General features: G+C 38.2%; 1 protein-coding gene across 17 annotated transcripts in view; it reads right to left on the bottom strand.

The window, feature by feature from the left end:
* Nucleotides 1–22,433, bottom strand: part of MARK3 (microtubule affinity regulating kinase 3) — a 64,094-nt gene that overhangs the window by 20,627 nt on the left and 21,034 nt on the right. For all 17 annotated transcript variants that reach the window (XM_055796154.1, XM_055796106.1, XM_055796115.1 and 14 more), the window contains 10 exons: nucleotides 16,509–16,557; nucleotides 15,706–15,771; nucleotides 13,131–13,201; nucleotides 7,617–7,673; nucleotides 6,471–6,707; nucleotides 6,264–6,383; nucleotides 5,477–5,576; nucleotides 5,106–5,218; nucleotides 4,165–4,318; nucleotides 2,489–2,706 (listed from right to left, as the gene is read on the bottom strand). In XM_055796154.1, the coding sequence (XP_055652129.1) occupies nucleotides 2,489–2,706; nucleotides 4,165–4,318; nucleotides 5,106–5,218; nucleotides 5,477–5,576; nucleotides 6,264–6,383; nucleotides 6,471–6,707; nucleotides 7,617–7,673; nucleotides 13,131–13,201; nucleotides 15,706–15,771; nucleotides 16,509–16,557 (1,185 nt within the window). The remainder of the gene's footprint in view (nucleotides 1–2,488; nucleotides 2,707–4,164; nucleotides 4,319–5,105; nucleotides 5,219–5,476; nucleotides 5,577–6,263; nucleotides 6,384–6,470; nucleotides 6,708–7,616; nucleotides 7,674–13,130; nucleotides 13,202–15,705; nucleotides 15,772–16,508; nucleotides 16,558–22,433) is intronic.

Here is a 22,433-nt window from a genome sequence, read left to right as displayed (position 1 = left end):
ATACCAAGGTGAGGACTGATCAAAGACTTTCAAAGAATCAGCTTTGGACTTACAATAATGAACCAATCTATTTACTTAAGAGCACTAGTATGTTTTTTGGTCCCAAATGATTTTCCAAACATACCATCTGTTCCCCTATTCCAGTTTTCTTAAAGCTATACTAAGGGCTCTGGGCAGCCTTATTACAAGCATTGAGGAAAAATCCAAAGCTGTGACTATTAAACAAGGAGTTATTTGTTGCTGCTAACTATGCAACCCCTGTAGCAGGTTTTGATTATGGATTTGATATTTGCCTGACAAACTTGAGGTTTTTGACATGCACTTGTTTAGCTTGCAGAACTAGTTTGCAAGAGTTTAAATGCTCTGTCAACTTTAGAAGTACAGCTTAGAATCCCTTACTTCAAACCCAGACTTAGCTATCCGCTCTAAAATCGCAATACTTATCCTTAAGTGCATGCTTGTAAGCTTTGTTATTTTATAAGAGTGGCACGCAACTGGCTAAGGGTCTCCAGTGAGGACCAGTTCTACTACTTTTGCTGTATCTGTCAAAGTAATAATTCATTTTAAACAGTATTTTTCTACCTCTTCAGTGATTTTTTTTCTCATCATATCACTGATTTTAGGACTTAAGTGCTCAGTGAGAACACAAACTCATTCCACCTCAAACTTTCTTCAACTTCAGGACAATATGGTAACTTCAACATTCTTTTTTTCCTTCTAGATGCATGCCAACACTGTAAGAAATAAAACTCCCTAGTAAGTTCCAGGAATTGTGTAAGAAGTCAGTGCTTCCCTCCATCCCCAAACGTCAGAAAGCAAAAGACTATATCCAGCAGGGAAAAAAAAAACCAAACAAAAAGGTAAAAAACAATCAAACAGCTTCCACTGTCTGACAGGAAGAGCTATAAACAGAGAATTTTAAACATTGACTGAATGACATGACAAGTTTGATTCCATCTTCACCACCTTGTACCACTGTTTGCAAAAGATCACTTGGATCACTGCGCACTGCATCAGAAGAGAGAAGTATCCTATGGTTATAAGCTCAAATTTTATTGCAGCTATAGTAGTTTGAAATTTGAAGTAAGGCTACTGGAGTAAATCCCCAGGATTTGAGCGTGATGTAGAATAACAGATCAAAATGCTAAAGGTACTAAAGGTAAAGAATGTTGTAACTATGATATGAGGCTCTTGAATAAAGCACTACACAGTACTGAAGTCCAATGTAGGACAAAACTGATTTGATTATCCTATCATGTAAGTATAAACAAAATCTGAATGGTTTCTGGACTGATCAAAAACCAAGGGAAAAGGCAGGGGACCACAAAAATCAGAGAAGGGTCCCCCACAATCATGAGCTTTTGTTCACATTTATGAGTAACAGCTGCTACCATAGAAGATGTGTCTTCACATGTAATCTCTCTGCCAAAACCCTCCAGCCAAGTCACTATCAGCCACTGAACCAACTGACAATACAGTGCCAATAAAGTAAAACAAATCTTATTTTACTTCTTTTGCTTCAGGTTGTTAAAAAGCTGTGAGCTCAGAAAGTTCTAAGTAATGGTGCTAAGTATATGACCAAATATTACAGCTTTGTGGGATAAATTGTTTTTTTTTTTTAAAAAAAAAAAAAATCACTCCATTGTAAGTTGAATAAAGGACTGGGAGGTTATTCCTTCTGAAAAGGACTTTTTTCAATACAAAATCCTGACGTTTTAGAAATTAAATGTTACACGATGAGAGTTAATGAAATCTGCTTATGAAAACAGATTTCCAGCTTTGCCTCAGAGGGAGGCACCACAGAGTATACAAGTTAAAGCCAAACTGTACAAAGGATTTTCCTTCTTTTGGCACACTGCCTACTGCTCAACCCTGTAAATTTACTAGTTATGCACCTTGGTTTTGTTGTTTCTGAGGTTTAGGGGCTGGCAGAAAAAGCCCACAAGGACAAAAGGCAGACACTGCTTTTAAAAATGGGTTGAAATACACTTTGACAGGTTTTAGAGCTACATTTCTTTGATAATCTTAACATACACTAACTATGACCTGGAATAGCATGTTGAGAACAAAGATTAGGTGGCTTCTTATACACATGAAACTATAAAAGAGGATAATGAAATTAGAGATTTCACTCTTCTGTACAAAGGCCACAGAAGAGTAATTGGTGATATCACAACAACTCATATGAAATTTCAGGGGACAGCCTTTGGGTTCAGTTTCTTTTTTTCTTTTTTTTTAATTGATCTTTAAATACCCAGATTATCTCTGTTCACTAACAGATATCCTACTAACTACTTCAGGAATATAAAAGAGGTAACTTGAGTAGCTGACTGATGCAGGGGAAAAAAAAAAAAGCAGCAGTATAAGATATTTACATTTACTCTTGATGAATGAGAAGTAAAATCAGCACCACTAATAAATCAACGGTTTGACACTTTTTCACCCTTCAAAAACATGTAACTTTTGATAAATAAGTGTTTCTACTTACACTAGGAACCGCTGAACTTTTCTTACGTTCAGGAATATCAGCCTTATTGGGATTGCTGGCATTTCCAAGCATTGGACTAGCCGGTGCAATTCCTCTTCCTGCAACAGCACTACTGCTGGATTTTCTTGACTGAATTCCTTCCTCTTTGAGGTCACTGTCTGTAGTACTAGTCTGGCTTCTTTTGGGATATGCCACTACTGAGGGGATGGATGGTCCAGCTTAACATACAAACAAAAGAAACAAGTTCAGTAGCTGTTTTTCACTACAATACAAATGTATTCACACATGAGAATCAATGTAATTAACACTGGGAATCAGAGCTGCAGAAGCTCATTACTGAAGTTATCGAAATACTGTATTTTAGAAGACAGTAAATACTACTTCATTCCCATGAAATAATTAAGAATTTAATGGAGGTTTCTGGTGTTTTGAGTACTGACACTGGTTTGGCCTGCTAGGGAACACCCTTTAGAGTCATCTCTAAGAGACTTAAGTAATTACCCACTCATTCAAATCAGATGATCCTTCATTAACATGAAGCTGGCACATGCCATTCAAACCAATTTCTGATAGAACTGGGCTCCTCAGACAGGTACCTGGTGACACAACCCTTGATCACCAGCAGCACTAATGGCCAGCTGACAGTGCCCCTGTAACAGCCCAGAAGCAAGGGCAATTTGCCACCAGCCTCCCTGGGTGTGCTGGGAACAAAAAACTGCTCCAGCATACCTGAGAATGAGGCAGTCCCTTCAACAGTCCCGAGCTCTCTCTTGCTTTAATAGGCTCCTGAACACTGGGAAAAGCCTGTGGGGATGTCAGGATTGTGTTTTCTGCTGTCAGTTACACTTCCTCAGAAGAGGATACATCAAGATACATCAACTTCGTAGTTAGTGTTTTAATAAAAATGAATCAAAAAGTGCATACATATATACGCACACACACATATAAAAATACAAAAATATATAAAAGCATCACAAAAAAACAGCAACCGTCATCCCAGGAGAATCCCCCAAGGAAAGCAACCTCTGAATGCACTTGAGGTATTTAAAAGTAGGCCTAAACAGGCTCCTTTTATGAGTTAGCATCTGAGCAGGAAAATGTTTAAGATAATTAGAAAACCCTGAGCTACTACCTTGCACACTCATTAAAGAGAAGAGTTCTAAGTTTGTCTGAGTCACTATTCTTCAGAAATTTAATTCCTGCAGAATTAAGTAGTCAAGTGACACTACCCTCAGGAAACAGGAAACAAGAAATATTGGCAAACTGACATTTCTTCAAGTTTTAGACACAAGCTGACCTACTAGTGTCAAAAGAAACAAAAGCTGAACAGACATACAAGAGCATGGGGGAGGAGTGCTGTGCTTTTCATGAAAAAGGGGGTTGCCACATTCTCTTCAATTTGTGAAACAAGAGTTTCCCAGTGTGGTCAGGAATGCAAGGGGCAACACAAGGCAGAATAAGAGAATTAAGTTGGTGTATTCAGCATTCCATTTTGAATGCTTTATTACATAACCAATTTTAAAAAAAAATCAGTTATTCAGTAAATTATTTAACCACCATGCTGTGAGCTACGCTGTTGTCATCCTCCTTACCTTTGGGGGATGGAGACAAATGCAGAAACCAAACAGAACTGGAAGTCACTATATTCTGCAACACTGAAAACAAGAATTGCTCACCATGATCACTGTACCGCCGCTGTTTCTGGCTAGAAGATATGCTTCTCTGAACTTTGTGATGAGGAGATTGTCCAGTGCTATTATTGAGATCACTACTTGGCCTAACTTTGGCAAGTGAAAGATTGCTGCTGGAGCTTGAATCACTCGCATCCAACTACAATACAAATGAGAATATTAAAACAAGAAGTTCACACAAAACAAATCAAACGTCCACCACATTACGGAAGCAGTAACAGGGAGGCAGAAGGAAGATGGCTCTGGTACACAGGAAAATTTGTGACAGCAAGGAAGTTGCTTAGAGGTCCCAACTTCTCTAGAGATTCTTGTGTAACTGTCCTAGGTAAAAACTCAGTAGAATTTGCAGTAGTGGTCCTCAAAAGACCACCAGAAAATGAAAATTCATCTCTACTTTCAGTACTCTCTCCTCAGAGTTCTCTAAGATTTTAACAGAAGGAGAGGATACTTTTCATAGAAACCACCACACCAACTCCTCAAGCAAAGAAACCAAGAGCAGGTTACTGATGCCAAGCCCTCTCAGCATCCTTTGGAAAGGTAATCTGCAATGCAAGACCTTTTTTTAGCTTGACTGGTCCTGCTCTTTGGTTCTCTCAAAATATTTACAGCTGGCTTATTCACACTTGAGCTCCTAGACTAGACAGGACAGTAACTGGCATACAAAGTCCTTCAGAGGACCAACTGCTGAGCAAGCAGAGTAGTTTTGGGGAGCCTAAAGGCAAGAGCTTATTAAATCAGATCAGAGTGAGAAGAAACACAGCATCATTAGGACAGTTGACACTGATGATTAGATTAATGTGCTTTTAAGTGTAATGGGACTTTGTGCAGGAATGCAATGCCTATAGTTACTGACTTAATTTTTGCTTCTAACTTTGCTAAGGACACCAATTCCTTTGTTTCTTTGCATTTGTAAGAATGACACTTACTTCTGATGATTTCCTTCCTAGCAGTAAGTATGTAGCTGTAATTTCATCATACTTCATTTTACTAAGGGATTCTTGAATTTCTTCTTGAGAATATCCCATTCCTACCATAATATCTAAAAACAAACACACATTCTGTAAGTAATAGAAACACTCAGATGTTTAGGCTGGCTAAGTTCAAGAGAAAGAATGGAACATTTAAAGAATTAAACAAAACAATTAAGTGTCAGAACATAAGCCTGATGAAATATCAATATTAGAAGATTAGTTACTTATTCCAAACAGCAAACAAATAAAGAGTGATGGAAGAAAAAAAACCACCAACCCACCCACATCATGCAAACAGCATCATATTTTGAAAAATACTCAATTACCTATTCTTTTCTGGTCCGAGATGTCTAGTTCTGGTTCAACGAAAGGTTTAAGTTCATCCTCCTCATGCCCTGCGTTGATCCACCTGTCCTTCATAATTTGCTATAAAAGAAAGGCTTTTTAGTACAATACACGTAGCAGCAAACAAAAGGAGCTAATGAAAGAATTCCCTTATCTACCAAACACTAAGGCCTTTTCTAATTTTTCCTTTCTAGAACAGGCCCCAACACCTACTCAGTTTTGTTTTGCTCCAGTCAGAAGAATCAACTTTGCACATCAACCCAAGCTGCTTCCCAGTCAGCTGTATTCTAGCACACAGCTGAAAGCTAAAAGCCACACAGACCAGGAGCAGCGCGACAATTCTGACAAGTAGCAGGTCTGGCTTTTCTCCTCCATGATGGTACAAAATGCAGGCAAAAGTCAACCACATCATAACTTAGTAGCCAATACTTCCAGTTAACATTTGAAAATGCAGAAAGTGTGGAAATCATCCTGATGGATCATCCATTAATGCAGGAATCCACAAGGTAACCACGAGGAAAAGTTATATGACATACGCAGTGTACTTTCATATTCATTTTGAAAATAGCTGTGGAGTCAGGTGTCTTGTAACCCAAATAAACATAATCTTAAAAAGAAATCATATGCTTCACTCAACAACCTCCCCTTCCCAAACGAACTCCAAATAAACTGTTCAGGAATGCTATGACAGTAATAAGTTACAGCTCAAAAATACAGTTTGCAAAATAGAAGACTTAGCTTTCTGATGCACCTTATTTGTGCCATTACCTCTAGAGTGCCTCTTTTTGTTGGGTTTAGCACCAGGAAACGTTTGAGGAGGTTTTCACAGTCTGTGGACATGTAGAAAGGAATCCTGTATTTTCCCCTTAGCACTCTTTCTCTAAGTTCCTTGGTAACAGAAGAACAAACAGTAAGTTGTAAGCAGCAAATCAATTAATACTACATAAACATGCCCAACGTCCTACAAAAACGCACCTTTAAGTTCTGTCCATCGAAAGGAAGAGATCCACTCACAAGAGTATAAAGAATAACACCTAAACTCCAAACATCTACTTCAGGTCCATCGTATTTCTTCCCTTGAAAAAGCTCTGGAGCAGCATATGGTGGGCTGCCACAAAAGGTGTCCAGTTTATTTCCGACTGTAAACTCATTGCTAAAACCAAAGTCAGCTATTTTAATGTTCATATCTGCATCTAGCAATAGATTTTCAGCCTGGAAGAGAAAGAATGGTTTGCAAAATGAACTTAAAATACTTGATTTACAATGCTATTGTCCATTTTTACTCATTCTTAAAAGGCAAAAAGCTGAATTATCTGTTAACATTCCCTTCCTTCCAAGGTCTTTAGGTATATCCCTTAGTTCAAAAATCTCTCTACAACAGCGTCAGGCTGTGGAAGCTGTTACGCTGCCTGAAAACTGTGTTATTACCATCTATCTGTTTTCTCCACAGAAACGCGTCCCGAGTTATTTTAACTTATATTTTGATCTATTAAGATGGAAAGATGTAGTTGTGCTAGCCGTATTTAATGTGGCATTTTTCCAAAAGCTTGGTAATATACATAATCTTTAAAATTTTTTCAAGTTCTTTTTTTTAATTGGTGGTGTTTTATCTGTGGTTTGTTGGCTTTGAATTACAAAGCTATGATATATTGAACAAGTTATTTGGCATCGCTATTAATATGAAAGGCACAGTTTAATGAAGGGATATACCATTTCATGCCAAGCTACAAAGAAGCCATACTTCAGCTTCATCATCACAACTGGTAATTCGTTTTGTTTGAGACCAAAACTTGTCATATCTCTATGAAAATAATTTAAAAAAAAAAAAAAAAAAAAAAAAGATCTCATAGCTTAACACTGACTTGCATGGGATTTTAATCTGACCACAGGGTGAGAAGCTATCTTTCAGCAGCCATTAAATTTCTGTATTTAAAAGCCTTACAAATCCTCTCCCCTTTATTTGAAGTTGTTCTATACTATAAACATTCCCCAAAACTTGTTATAATACATGCAAGAAAAAATAAATCAGAAAGCTTAATATACACTACATTTTATCAGCACAAATATTACACCCACAGGTACAGAAGCTGACACACACTTCACACACTTTTTCCTACTCACCTTGAGATCTCTATGAACAATATGCTTTTGATGGCAATACTGCACTGCAGATACTATCTGGATAGAAAACAAACCCAATTATATAAGTGACATCTCAAAGAAACAGGAGTTTTAATCAGAAGTTCAATATTTACTACTAAAGTTGACATGTACTTATCCACTCAGAACTACTTAACCAACTACTACAGTGACCAGCATATTTGGGGAAAAGCTGCTAAATAACTTGGGTGTTTGTTATTTGATCTATTTGTTTTCTACTACACTTGAAAGAGGATTTTGTTTTTCCTGTGTGGCTAATTATAGACCAGTAGAAGCAATGACTTTCAGAAAGGTTACTGAAGTCTCTCCATACCAATGCTGTATACAGCTATAAAAGCTTTCCCTCTAGACTGAAGTTTTCCAGTTCCTCTCCAAAGGTGATTTTTCATGCTGCAGCATGGAGAGAAAAAGGTAAGAAACGGTCTGGAGAAACTACTGGGAAACAGATTGTTTATCAAAATTTATGCAGTGTGAAGCAACTATGCATCTGACTGAGGTCTGCTGTCTGAGTGCATATCGTTTATTGTATTTTGTACTGCACAGGAGCAGCAAGCACAATGGAAAAAAAAAAATCTGTGTCTCTCAAGTGTAACAATTTCTTCAATCATAATTTGTAAATATCATTAAGTTTTTCCTGCTTTATACAGCAAATTATACAAGCTACTCACATAGCACAATGTCCTAGTACGCTGCTTTAATCATAAGCACTGCTGAACTCTATGTCTTATTGTCACATGACTGCAAATGTGGTCAAATACATTTTACTGTCATGCATATGTGGTCAGAATTGAGGCAGATGCTATGACTTCTTAAAAATAAGTGGAACTGTACATAATTTACTGTAATAACTATGCTTAATAATTGTATTTCCATTCTTTGTTAAAGATCAAGATGATTTCCAACATAGAAAGATAAGGTATCACTACTGTTACAAAAATAACTCATGATCAGACTGACCAGCTTAGCATAACGATCTTCCTGTACTGTTAAGAAGCGACGGCTCTCTCTCCCAGCATTTTGGACAGGTCAAAGCAAGATTCTGGTGGGTCAAAGAACTGACCTACCAGTCAGTTTTACATTTGAAACTTGAGCACCAGTGTTACGATCTTTGTGCCCCTGTATTATTGAATCATTCACATGCAAAACGCGACTTTAGAAACCAAACAGTCTATGACAAGTTGAAATATTTCCACTCTCTACACTTTCATTCTGTTTTTACTTGTTCCTTTATGTATTGGCTCCCTCTTTCAGACTCCCAAGTTCAGCTTTTTACAGTTACTGAAACTGTGAAAGTGCTCCCATGTCACCACTTGTATCACCCTTTCAATTTTCCTTCCTTTCTTCTCTGCTACAACTACTTCAGCACCAGTCACAAGCTCACTCTGCAGGGGCTTCCAAGGCTGACAGCATGACAAACACCTCAAGCTTTATTCGGGACTGCAGAGACTCAGCACTATACCACTCGCTCCTAAACTCCTTTCACTTTGACTGTCTAAGGGTTGAAGGTCTAGCGGATGATCAATCAGTAGTTTCCTTTGGAGGCGCTTTTGAACTACTCTGCATTGCAAAAAGATAGCACAGATTGCAGAAGTGAGTCCAACCTAAATGGAAGGGAAATAATGCAACATGTATGACATCAATAATTGAAGAACAGCAGTCAAAACTGAATAAACAACAGCACAAAGCATGGCTGCACTGGATTGACTCCCTTGTCTTCCACCTTCCACCACTTCCCATCGACAGCCCCCTACCCCCAACCTACTTGAGCATGAGAAGTTTGCTGGTGCTTGGCAGGTGAGCAGAAGAGAAGAAACGGAACACCTTTTTGCTAGAGGTGACAATTGGCACATTAACATACATTTCTTGGGAGGGATTTAAAAAAAAAAAGGTATAATCACACGTTTTAAAAAACAAGTTAGAACAAGTTACCTCTAGACAGAGAAACAATTCTTCATAAGGATTAAGTGACAAGAGGATAGAGAAATGACCTCTCAAGGTCCCTTCCACACTGCCACAAGTATTTTGTTACTTAATTGCAACATACAAGACTGACTTTGTGGACTTTTTTATTCTCCAAGATCTGTCCTAACATCTACCAGTATTAAAAATTCTAGTTTCTGCAAGGAAACAGGGGAAGACTGAAGGAGGCTGGGTCTTACTGGCTGCAGTGAAGGAACAGAGGGAACTCATACACATGAATTTTGGGAGGCCCTCTACACTGAGTCTTGGCTTCCCATTTTTGCATTAATTTTTATCCAGACAGGCAGATTTTTATATGGAAAAAGGATGGTAGGATGGAATCAGAACTGCTTGGAAGCCTGCACTAAGGGAAGAGAAACGAAGTGACATTAAGAATGCAAAATGTTCTGGATTTGAATTTCTCACACATGGCTGCACAAAAGGAGTTTGAAATGGAGAACTGCAGAGCACAGCTACATTTTCAGTGTTTGTACCCTCTCTTGTGTTACTTGTCAAGCACGACTGGAATAATGTGATCACTGTCTTTTACGTTCTTTTTTCCTGCTAAAACCCTTAAGTATGCATAACAAAATGGACCAAAAACGCAATATTTTTTTTAACAAGCAAGGAGGGGAGAATTACCAAATTCTGTTCTTTGCCTGCTAGAGAGGAAGTACCTCCTCAGACAAAACACAAGTGTTTGATCCAGAAATCACATCTACTGAAAGAAGAAACATGATCTGAAAACAAGATATAATACAACCTATTGTAAGAACTAAGTTCAATATCATGGCACAACTGTTTCTTCAGTTTGAAGAGAGCCACCGTCTGTTAAACCAGTTAGCAAATTAAAAAAAAAATCCCTATTATGTCATGTCTCTATCTAACATAAGAACAGCTGCATTGAATCAGATAAAAGGTCTACAGAGACCATTCTCCCTCCAACAATGGCTAAAAGCTGTAAGAAGCTATTTGGGGACTACAGTAAGATGAAATTAATATTATGACCTGTAAACCCAGTACGATCTAGTTTCCTTTAACTGTCCCACAGCCAGAGTCCTAGTGCCTTATAAATCCCAAGCTCTGACCAAAACTGCCTGATTTCTGTTCTCTGTGCATCCCCTTCTCTCTAGCAAAGTGCAATGAGCTTGTGGTATAGTTTCTCTTGTCAGGTTATTACTAGAATTACTGGGTTCTTTTCCCCCCCAGGCAGTCATGCTTTTGAAGCTCTCAAGAACCACCCATTTTTGAGATCAAGATCCTCTAAAATTGGTTGAACTTACTAGGTGGGAAGTCAGCTGCTGAGGGAGGACAGAACACAGCTGCCTATGCTATGAGACAAGACTTACAAGAAGAAACTGAAAACACTTATGTGTATTCCAGTGATTCAAATGAGGTCCCTGTATTACAAACAGCATTTTAGTCTACTAAAGTACAAAAAAAAATTTCAAGCTGAGAATCTGAAGTACATAAAGTCAACTCTTGATAGGTCAAATACCCAGCTCAGCAGATAACTACATTTTAAATTCATTCCCTTCATATTGCTTTTCAAAAACAAAGTTAGACATATCCTGTTTTACCCATATTATCCCATAAAATTAAGCACTAAGTGTACCTGTAAAACTTGTTTGACTTGTTTTCACTTAAAGAGGAGTCAAATTGTTTCGAAAAAAATAGGTAACTATTGAACAAATGCACAATTTCAATGGAATTACTGCAAGATCTTTTTCCACACAGCTCCTGATAAAAGAAACTGAGGACACAGAGCAGAGCACTGTACCAGTAGGAGTTTTCAGTATTGACATCTGAGAGAGAACAGCAAATCCTCTCAAGTTACTCTTGAAGCTCTTCAAGTGACATTACAAACAGCAAGGCAACAGTCTAAGATTTAGAAGAGATGGCTGAAACAGGAATGATCGCTCCACAGCCCATCATATCTACTCCAACACAGCAGAGAAACATATCAGAAACCCTCAATCATAAAGGAAAGTTCTCTACCCGCCAGAGTATGAAAGGGAGGGAAGCAGCTCTAAAGAGACATGTAAGATTTTGTTGAAGATGAAGAAAAATTTTCCTTACTATCAAGCTGCAGAACTCCAGTAATCACAAATCATTGCTGGGGATATAAAGTCTGCAGCAGCTTTTTTTGGATTGCTTGGTTTTTTGGTTGTTTTGTTTTGGTTGTGGTTTTATTTTTCTCCTCCCCCAAAAACGATTAAAGAGGGTAAATAAAAGATTTGAAGACAAAACAAAGGAACAAGGATTTTACAGAAATACTTTTGTTGCCTCCTTACATTGGGTTAAATACATATCTGTTTTTCTTTACTTTCATTGCTACTTTTGAGCTTATTGCCTATATTGCTTTCACACAATTCTTACTACATGAGACAGCGGGAGCAAAACAGTTGTGGCAGTTTCCTAGTTCCCACATTTTTCCTTTTGGTCACACTACCCACACCACAGAAGTATGAAAAGTTTTCTTTACAAAACATTTTGTGAAAGTCATTAACGAATTTGCTGCAGATCTATTACGTTAAATTTCTTCTACTTTTGTATGGCTATGCCTAAGAAGTGAAGCTATCAGAGCCTCCCCTTCCAACAGTGAAACTGACTTGACAGTGTTGCAATTCACCTGTTTAAAACCCCTACATATCATTTAATAAAACACTCTTTGTCTCTATTCATTATTTTAAAGTGTCATTAAGCAGGAGCATAATTTTTATATTTATTATTTTTCACAACATTATCTAGGTTATCCAAGTGACCAAAGGGACGGAAATAATGTAGGCATTTACAAACTGCTGCACAAAAGCAGAAAGAGTACCTCAGACCAGTCAGACCTGCAAATAAAACTCTAGATGCTACAAGAGCAGATATTTGGATTTAAATTAGTTACACAAAAATATTTGGTTATATTTAATACTGCTTTACTGTAGAATAGAAATGCTTTTTATGCATCAATGAAATTACAACATCTTTGCAGGGCCAGTTTATCCATCATAAAGAAAGCTAAACTAACAAGATATTACTTTTCTGGGATTTTTTAGGACAATTATTAAAACTCCATCTTTTCATGGAAGTGGATGGATATGAACAGATCCCTGTTATATGCCCTGCCTGCATTTTGAAACTGGCCCGTTTGTTGCCTGTTACATTTGAGTGACTTCCAAAAATGTTACAAACCAGCTGAACCAAGGATATATGAAATCAGCCCAGAGGAATTGCATTTCAAAATGGAATACACTTCCAAACCAAGCAGCCACTGTGTTCTTGCACTCCTGGACACCCTGGCACACTGCACTAAGGAAACGAGCACCACTGAATGGACTAACCCCTTCAAAGTACTACTGTAACCCAATTTTTTCCTCATTCAAGGGCTACAAGTCCACAACATGCTGAACACTGCTAGAAGTCAAGCGCAAAGGACAGCTGTTTTAGTCATTTCAGCATTAAAAACTGGGGGGGAGGCGGGAGGGGTGGGGGGATAAGGTTGATGTTTAGGAATGTTATACATACCTGTCTAAATTTAGCTCTAGCCTCCTTTTCCTTCATTCTTCCATGTGCGACCAGATAGTCAAACACTTCTCCTACAATTCAATAACGAGATACATTAATGTCAATTTCAGAATCTAGAGATTCCTGCCTAGCAGTTGCCCACAGCAGCTTCACTGGAATGACTGTACTTCAAGCTTATGATTACAGGTTAGCCCAACAGACCAAGGCACAATTGCCATGTAATTTACTACACCATCATCTCTTATACAAGAAAATAATGAATGACTGGATATAGGCAAAAAACCAAAACCATTTCCTAGCAGTTCTTTATGATAGAAACTGAGCAGCATACTTCTGTTTTATAAATAAAGATGACATGCACCACTTCACAGACTTTCTCACAAGGGTTTCTTTCTTTTGCCCCACAAAAAGTTTCATATATGAGAACACCTGATGATGTTTCTCAGTATTGTCACACCAGCACTAGAATTTTTCATTGTGCATGTGTATAAAATTGTTCTAACCAAAAACAGAAATCTTAGCTTTAACCTAGCCTTGGAAGAAGTACCCACAAGGAAGGTCACAATAATAAGCGTAGCAGGACACACTGATGTAATCCATCACACAACCACCAGATCTATAAGATACACTCAGAAGGATTGCTCCTGAACAAGCCCAATGTTGTCTAGCTGTGAATGACTAAAGAAGATTACTGAAGTAGTACTTAAAGCAGTACTAAAGACCTGTTGCATTTTGCTTTTTTCCCCTTTAACCAATCCAGCCATTTCGAAGCACATCAATACAGACTACAACATTTGAGCTTTAGGTGCAGCCAACTGGCCCATGGAACACTGACAGGTTTGAGACAGCACAGATTTTCTTTACTTAAAGCCAACAGTCACATACATAAGAAATCTTACAAACACAGACTGGTACACGGTTTCAAGAACTCTGCTAATATACAAAATAAAAAACGTAGAAGTGGATCAAATATCTAAATATTCTCTACTGAGGAAGAAAACATTGCTTTGCAGACAGCCACCTCACAAGGGAAGAGTTGAGTAACTTCACATTTATTTTTGAAAAGAAGCAACTCCACCAAACTGGAGGAAAAACCCCCGAGTCATACAACAGGAAAAGCAACAACTGAGCAATCTGAGGCAATATCAGAACTTTCCTAACAGCTTTATTTCCCTCTGTAGTGTATTATTTAATACTCAGCTTGGCTAGCTCTCAGCTGTATGTCACAGCTGTTTCTTCAAAAACCTTGAAGGAAAAAACCTGAACACTTCTCCATAATTCAGGGAAAATGGCACCAAATTTATCCCGTTTATGCAAAGTGTTGCAGTTGTAGCAACAGTTTCTTTCATCCTGTAGCCACAGAGTTCATACGTATCATGTGCAACCAGTATCTTGACAAAGAGGAAAACTGGGAAACTGATGCCTGCCACTGAGATGACCAGCCATTCCTGTCTTGCACAGCACTGCACAGGCAAAGGGTACTACTCACAGTATCCCTCCACTACCCTAAGAAAGATCCTCACTGCTTTAAAGAATCTCTGGCCTTCTTCCTCCTAGAAGCTAATCACTAGATGGCAACAGGACTTCACTTTTAAGTCCATCAAACAGCCCCACAGATGCCTCCAAAACCACCTGTATAACCAATATTTTAAGAGTATTCTACCAACTCTGTTTCTGTTTAGATAAATCTTGGCTGAGCATTTAGGGAGCTGCTAGAAGAAAAGATAGGCAGGTAGAGAATCATTACTTAGTTCGCTGAACTTCAGGTAATCTAACATCAGAGTCAGAATTCAATGCTGATTTTCTCTGAAAAGAAGTCTCCGTGCCTCCCTCCCAAAACTAAAGAAAAGCCACAACTATGTGAGATTCCCAGCTGCTGATGCTAAAGGGTCACACTGACAAACTGAGCATTATTAGGTTTTAGTCAGCAAGGAGTAACTTAAGCCCAAATACCTTAATTCTAGCCCTGGTGAAAATACCTGACACTGCATGATGCATGCTTCCCACCTTTCTCAGCAATCAGCAATAAATGTTTGTTCCTCCTAGAATGGCATAAGGCTAAGCCTAACAATTCTTGGCGGCAGAAGGTCTGTGATTAATATATATCAAATGTTATCAATATCTAAAAAACAGAAGTTGCAGTGCTCATGCTTTTGAAAGCAACATTTAAAGAAACACAGAAATGTTTCACCCGAACATATTTTTGCTAAATATATGAAATAGGATGCCAGAGGTAGGGAGTGGAATGCAATAAATTGAGAAGGTTGGCATTTGTGATGGACAGGAACAATCAATGGCTGAATAAAGATTTCCATTATATTTGAGTTGTGAAAACAACCTAAATGTTACTAATTTGCAGTAAGTTCAGAAGCTGGTTTTACAAATTATAATTACTTATGATGCCCGAAGAAGCTCTAGAGAATACTAAAGATTTTGCTTAATATTTTACACTACCATTACATCAATATTTGCTGAAAAAGAAAGCAAAACTTTAAAGAAAACTTTAAAGAAAGCAAGTGCTTTTTCCCACTTGGCAATTTGTTTGTACGTGTCATCACAGCAGAGAGGTACTTACCTCCACTTGCATATTCCATTATTAAATAGAGAGTTTTTTCTGTTTCAATGACTTCAAAAAGCTTCACTAGAAAAGAAAGCCATTTATTAATCATTTAACTAGCTGCAGAGGTATCATGTTAACCCCACAGAGAATTCTGTCGGAGAAAAAAACCCCAAACTATTTGCTTGTTGCTTGACAATATCAGACTACTCCTCTAAAGAAGCTTTTCCCATCTAATGTTCCTAAATGGGAAATACTGTAACACATTTAGTCAACTCATACAGAGCACTCTGTCAAGAAAAAACACTTTGCTTCTGTTACATGAGAAAAGCAACTAAATTAAGCAGAACGTCCATGGATTTGATCATCAGCAATAGCCATTTTTATGCACTGAACTGGCACACATGATGACAAATGAGCTTTCAGTCAGTTTGCTGACAGTCCTTGAACAGTACTACATCATTTAAATGTACAATCCTGAACATTTTCTTGACCACTTCTTGGCTTTGTAATGTACTTATTTTTAATGACAGCCTGATTTCAGTCAAAACCAGTATTATATTCAAAAGGAACAAAATTAACAGTTAGTTATGCAAATAACTGTTTTGTGCAATGGGACCAAAAAAGGGTTGGGTTTTTTTGTTTGTTGTTTTTTTTTTTTAAAACACAGCTCTGAAAAAGTATTTATTTTACAGTATTTACTTTACAGTAAATTGACACCCTAGTGCAGAATCATCTTTTAAACTCATACCTCAACAATTGTTAACAGTGAAAAAGCTAAAATTTCTCCAGCTGGAAATTATGTGAAAGAAACAAGGTACCTATATTTGGATGATTTAAGATCTTCATTATTCTTACTTCTCTAAAGAGCTGAAATAAACATAAAACATGAAATAAGTTAACAAAATAGGTTCTTCCTAAAACCTGGTCATTTTGATATACTTATTTAAAGACAAAAGGCAAACATTACTATTAGCATTTCAATGCAGTTCATGAAATAAGCACTTATTTGGAGGGAAGAGTTAAGTGCCTGCTTCTTTTAACACCTCTCCCAAAGCAAGTCAACCCTCAAAAACCTGAGAACATCCACAAAGCTCAGGAGAGAAGTGATCCTAGTTCTGTGGTGTGCAGACTTTTGGGGCCAGAAAACCGTTACGAGTCCACACAGCTTCTTGCTGGCCAGAACATCTCAGGTGATCTTTCACCCCCTTCACAGAAAATACTGTTTCCAAAGTTTTGTGAACCCTCACCAGAGCACCTTTTGAAGACCACTGCGGAATGTTACCAGTATAAATTCAACATTCTTTGGTACTTCATTACAGCCATGGAACTACTGTGCTACAACCGGAACTCACAGGTGAGAAACCAGCGGCTTATATCACACAAAAAGTGTGTCACCCAACTACATCAGCAAGGAGCAAGTTTTAAGGAGAGGTGGGGAGGCAAGGCTCCCCTCCACCCCCGGCTCTTCAGAAGCATTCCTGCAAGGTGACTGAGGCACAGTAGCATGTAGTCCTGGGTCTGTCACCACAGCTCCACTGACTCATCGCCAGACATCCAGCCTCCAAGCCTGCTCAGCCAGTACAACACGCTGAACATACTTGCCAAAATTAATAGGGCAGAACGCAAAGAGTGTTTTCCTGACCCCAGCAGAGAGAAGAAACACCATTACTTCAGTGGTACAGTCTCAAAGGGATCAGCCTGCTCCCACCCTCTTCACCATCCACCTTCTGATGCAACAGGATGGTACTGCTTCCCTTTATGCAAGCACTGGTGTTAACCCAGACTGACACACAAGGTCCAGAAATGAATTTAACAGAAAAATCTCACGAAACACAACTTACCCGAATAAAACCTTCATCTCCAAGTCTTTTGTGAGAAGCTCCCTTGCCCACCCCAGCACATCTGTTTTGGCAGGATGGATGACAACTGCCCATTTCAAGCTGCAGCATGATGTCACATCATCGGTGCTGCATCCAGAGACTACGTACCGACAGAAAGGATCTTGCTCCCCGCCCCAACACTAACACTCATGTGAAGAGGGTTTTGCTTGAGTAGAGATTTGCAAAGAGTTCAACACTGCCTGTCACACTGAGTAAATTTTGCCCTCCTACAACTGGATGACAATATAGGAATGGCAAATGAAACTGGTCTATTACTGATGAGCTGTTAATTATTTTCACCTCTAAAAACTCTTATGCAAAAAAGACAAAAAGACAAGTTAATTCTAAAAATGCCATTGATGTTTCTACTGCAATATAAAAGATTGCTTTTAATGAAGTTGGTTAAAAACAGATGAAGTAAAAGTAGTCCCACTTCCCCCAGAAAAGACCCAAGATAAAAAATTATTATAAAACAACCTTTTAAGTGCAAATACTATTGTATTTGGAAAACCCAAAGAATTCTAGGCAATACGCTGTAAGGCTGTCAAACATGTAGCTGTTCTCCCTCTGCAGCTCCCCCCATGCCAGCCCAAGACTCCAGAGGGCTGATGTTCTTAAGCCTTGATTATTTTTTAACAGCATGCTTCAAAATGCAGGAGTAATCAAGAGGTTTTATAATAAACCTAACATCAACTTCTACAGGCATACCAGTAACGTTAACAGATCATATTGAATTTAGTATAAAGAGACTGAAGCAGAACAAGAGTCCACAGCAACACAGACATGGGAGACAAGAAAGAGTTTTGTAAATAAGAGACAACAGCATTGTTATTAAGAGTAAGGAAGCAAAAAGTGCTGCTGCAAGACTTGCCTCAGGTCAGATTTCAGATAAAATGAAGACATTTAATATGTCTACATGTATTACTAACGACTCAAAAATCTGTAGGTGTACTTAATAAAAGCAAAAAAAAAAAAAGTGAAACATTGGAAACAAAGAAAACAACCAAAGATTCAACAAAACTAAATCCTTGTGCCTTTGTCTTTTAACAAAACAAAATGCAGAGGGTGGGAGTTAAATAAATAAAGGGGAGTTGGTGGTGTCACAATTTGGAGACCAGCTGTTCTAAGCATTCTCTGCTTTCTGATGTTTCTAGAAAGGCTAAGATTTGGGGAGTAAACCTCACTGCACTGCCCAACAGCCCTTCCCCCCCATGCTACAGCCACACCTGTGAATGGTACACTACCTGAACACAGAGTAAAATCAAAGTTTTCCAAATGCTTTTAAAAATCTTATTATCATTATCTAGGTTTGCCTGACACTTCACCAGATGACAAGCTGCTTCAATGCAATCAGGATTGATCAAGTGAGCTTTTGGCCATGCAAAATAAGTTTCAAAAACTGTGCATGCGTGTTTCCCTCTTCCCCCAGAGAAGTAAGTAAATTGCCTTTTTCTTTTTTTTTTTTTTAAAAAAACTATGTTATTTCTGGAGCTTTTTCATATCTTATTATACAAGGTAGACTACTTCACCATCTCTCTCAATCATCAGAAATTTAAAAGCACCTGAATCCATAGCATTTTTCTTACTCTTCATTCAGTTAATCTGAACTGGTCTACAATATATTCTGAATTCTCCATTAATACTTTTAATCACAGTTTATATAACTGAAAGCCTCTGGTCAGCTTTTAAATTTCTGAAGACAGTTTGCTTAATTCACTCTCAATTGATTGTTGATATCTTCCACTCCAATACTCAGATAAAGCCTATTGGTTTAGATTCTCACCAAGGGCAACTCCACTGCTGCACAGGTAAAGACCTTGGCTGTTATTCAGCCGTTAGCCTATTTATCATCATGTCACACACCCCCCAAAAAAAGATGCATTCACAGGATTAAGTATGGGAATACAGGCAGTCATAATTAATGCCACCAAACAAGAACAGTCAGCTAAGGGTAATACAGAATAAGACAGTAAAAACGAGGCTAAAATTCACAGTATCATCATCATGTAAATGAATATATTCACTCCCTTTTTTTTAATAAATTATGCTGACTTGGCTGGAGCTACCTACTTCCTCTATTATACACTGTACATTCTGATGGTCTAACGTGATAAAGGATCTAAATATAACATTTGTCCACAAGATGACTACTCTGCATTACTGACATAAATGAAGCATGTCAAAAAGTAGCTTCTACATATAAGCCATTTGTTGAAGTGAGTGACAAGAAAACAAGCTTTTTAAGAAAAGACTATTTTTGTTTCAGAGGAAATTAAAAACATAAATACTTGAGAATAGGATATAACCACCAACAAATTCTTTATTACACTTTTAGTTAAGATAAATACACTTCAGACTGTGCTCCCCTCATCAGTTTAAATGTTGTGTGGCACTTTTGACACAGGCAGCAACTTCCGCAGGGGTATCTGGAAATGCTCGACATTGTATTATGTATTATAATCTATTTCTGATAGAGGAATAAAATGTGAACATCATACAACTTTCACACAGTATGCTGAAAAACAGTTTCCCAGATTTCATTCCCCCCAAATATCATGTGCATCAACTTCTAGCAAATGAAGTAGTAATTATCATCATACAGTAAAACTCACTGCAAACAGCCAGGTATGATAAAAGCCCACACATGTGCAGTTCTCTGCCACAGAAATGCAGAAGTAGGTGTAACATCAGAAGAGGCAATGTGAAGGTTCTCAGTACAGAACATTTTCATACTTTTAGGAACCTGCTTGTCATAATGAGACCATAAAGGCAGACAGGCAACTGAAAACAATGCTTATCGGTTTAATTTCTAATATTGAGCTTAAAACCTACTCCAAATTTGTTGAACATCTCATTTTCCATCAACAGGAGCTCTACAAGTGTTTCTAGGCAAAGACAAAGATCCTTAGTCTGCCAGACAAATGGCGTTCAGCTTTGTTGTGGTCTGTCCTGCGACTGTAAGCTGTGTTAGATATGGGGAAAGAATCACGTTTGTTTAATTCTGCTAGCCAACAAATTGAGGACAAAAACCCCACAAACCAGCAATGGAAGCACAGACACATACTGAGTAATAACCTTGAATCAATTTTACTTGAACTTTATTATGCTCACACATCCAAAACAATAAAGGAGTAGGGGGAAAAAAGCACACATCTTTTAAGCCAGCTCTCTTCGAACAAAGCAAAAGACAGATTAAAAGTGTTCCTCCATTAGCTATTGCAAGGGTTTCAGTAATAAATTATTTTAAAAATACCAAAAAAAATCTGCTAGAAAAGCAAGTCAGTACACTTGTCAGATGCAGAGCACCAGCATATCCTGGCCTCCTCCCCCCAAAGGGGAGGCTTTCACGAGGTGTCCCAAGCCAGCTCAAGCTAGACCTCTGTATTGGGTTCCTCCTGATAAAACTGCTCACTGAAATATGCTCTACATAGAATTAGGAGCCTCAAGCAGAAAGCCTTTAGACAATACAAGTTTGCCTCAGACAAACCACAACTTGAAAGCAGAAAAAAATACCTTCACAACAGAAAAGCCTGGGCATTTTAAATATCACCCTTCTCTTGCAGCTTTTAAAATACTGATTAACCCACGATCAGAATGGATATGGTCCATGTCAAAACTGATGTTTAAGAACTCTAAAAAGCATTAGCAAAAAAATGGCCCAAACAAGTGGGAAAACTTTCGTGCATAATAAACAAAAATATTTGGCTGAGGAGCTAAGTTCTAAAAGAAAAAAAAAAAAGAAAAATGAGAAGTGATTTAGTGCTATTACATGGGCTTGGTAAAAAAAACCTTGCATATAATGGAATTGCTAATTCAAAAGAAAAAAACGAAACTTTTTTTTTTGTCTAGAGGGATGTGAACTACTGTAGCATCAGCATTTGTTTCCACTGAGACCAATATTCACTGGAACTGACTAAACAAGTAGATTTGTGGAGAACTGTGATTATGACTAACACCACCAACATGGGAAAAAAACTCTAAGAATTCCCTTTTCTTTCAAAGCAGGGAAGTACCAGTCACAATTTCCTCTTCACTAAGCATGAGCAGCAGAGTAGTAATTAGGTCCTAAAACAACAGTTAAGAGTAGCTGCACGTGGCTACCACTGACTTCCTCAGCAGCAGACAAGAAACCTGACTCTTCTGAAGAGCTGCGCTGCTGAATATCGAGCTGTCAGGACTGCAGCCGCCTGTAGCTTACTGTGAGGGCATACCACGAATTACTGCTCCAGAAAGCAAAGCAAGTCTTTAACAAGGTTAACTTCTTCCCTGCAGCTGAAGTATCACTACTGAAGATGTAATACAAAGAAATCAGAACCAGCACCCTTAATCACCATTTGTTTCCCCACCTAAGGCTGACTAGGGTATGCAGCTACACTGCAGCTGAAACACTATATACCACACCCTCTTCTCAGCACAGCCACCATACCTCAAATATTTTATCGCTCTCTCCAGAAGTGCAAGATCAGAAGCATTTCCATCTTAGCTTCCCCTGCATCTACAGCTCGCACGAGCAGTGGGCTTCAAATGCACCGAGGCTACAGCACTGCTGACAACATCAGGGGGAAAAGGGGCAAGGGTTTGCAAAAAAAGCCTTGATCAAGCAAAATTGGTAAGTAATACACTGTGCATTCACTGCTATGACAAACAGGCACTTAATTTTAAGAATATACTTTCGAGTTGAGAACACTGAAATATCCTGCTAATTTTTTTCTGTGCTCATTTAACAAACGAGCTTAGAGAAGAGAGCCCATGAGCAATCTCACTCCCCAAATCTGATCTGACTTCTACCCTGCTATTTCATACTATTCTTCCAGAGTCCCATTTAAGAAACAAGTGGTAGACAAGACCAATTTAGAAATTACA

The sequence above is a fragment of the Falco peregrinus genome, chromosome 1, assembly GCF_023634155.1.
Source record: "Falco peregrinus isolate bFalPer1 chromosome 1, bFalPer1.pri, whole genome shotgun sequence".
NCBI classification, from domain to species: Eukaryota; Metazoa; Chordata; class Aves; order Falconiformes; family Falconidae; genus Falco; species Falco peregrinus.
Note: the sequence above shows the minus strand (reverse complement) of the source record. Positions and strands in the feature narration are given on the sequence as shown.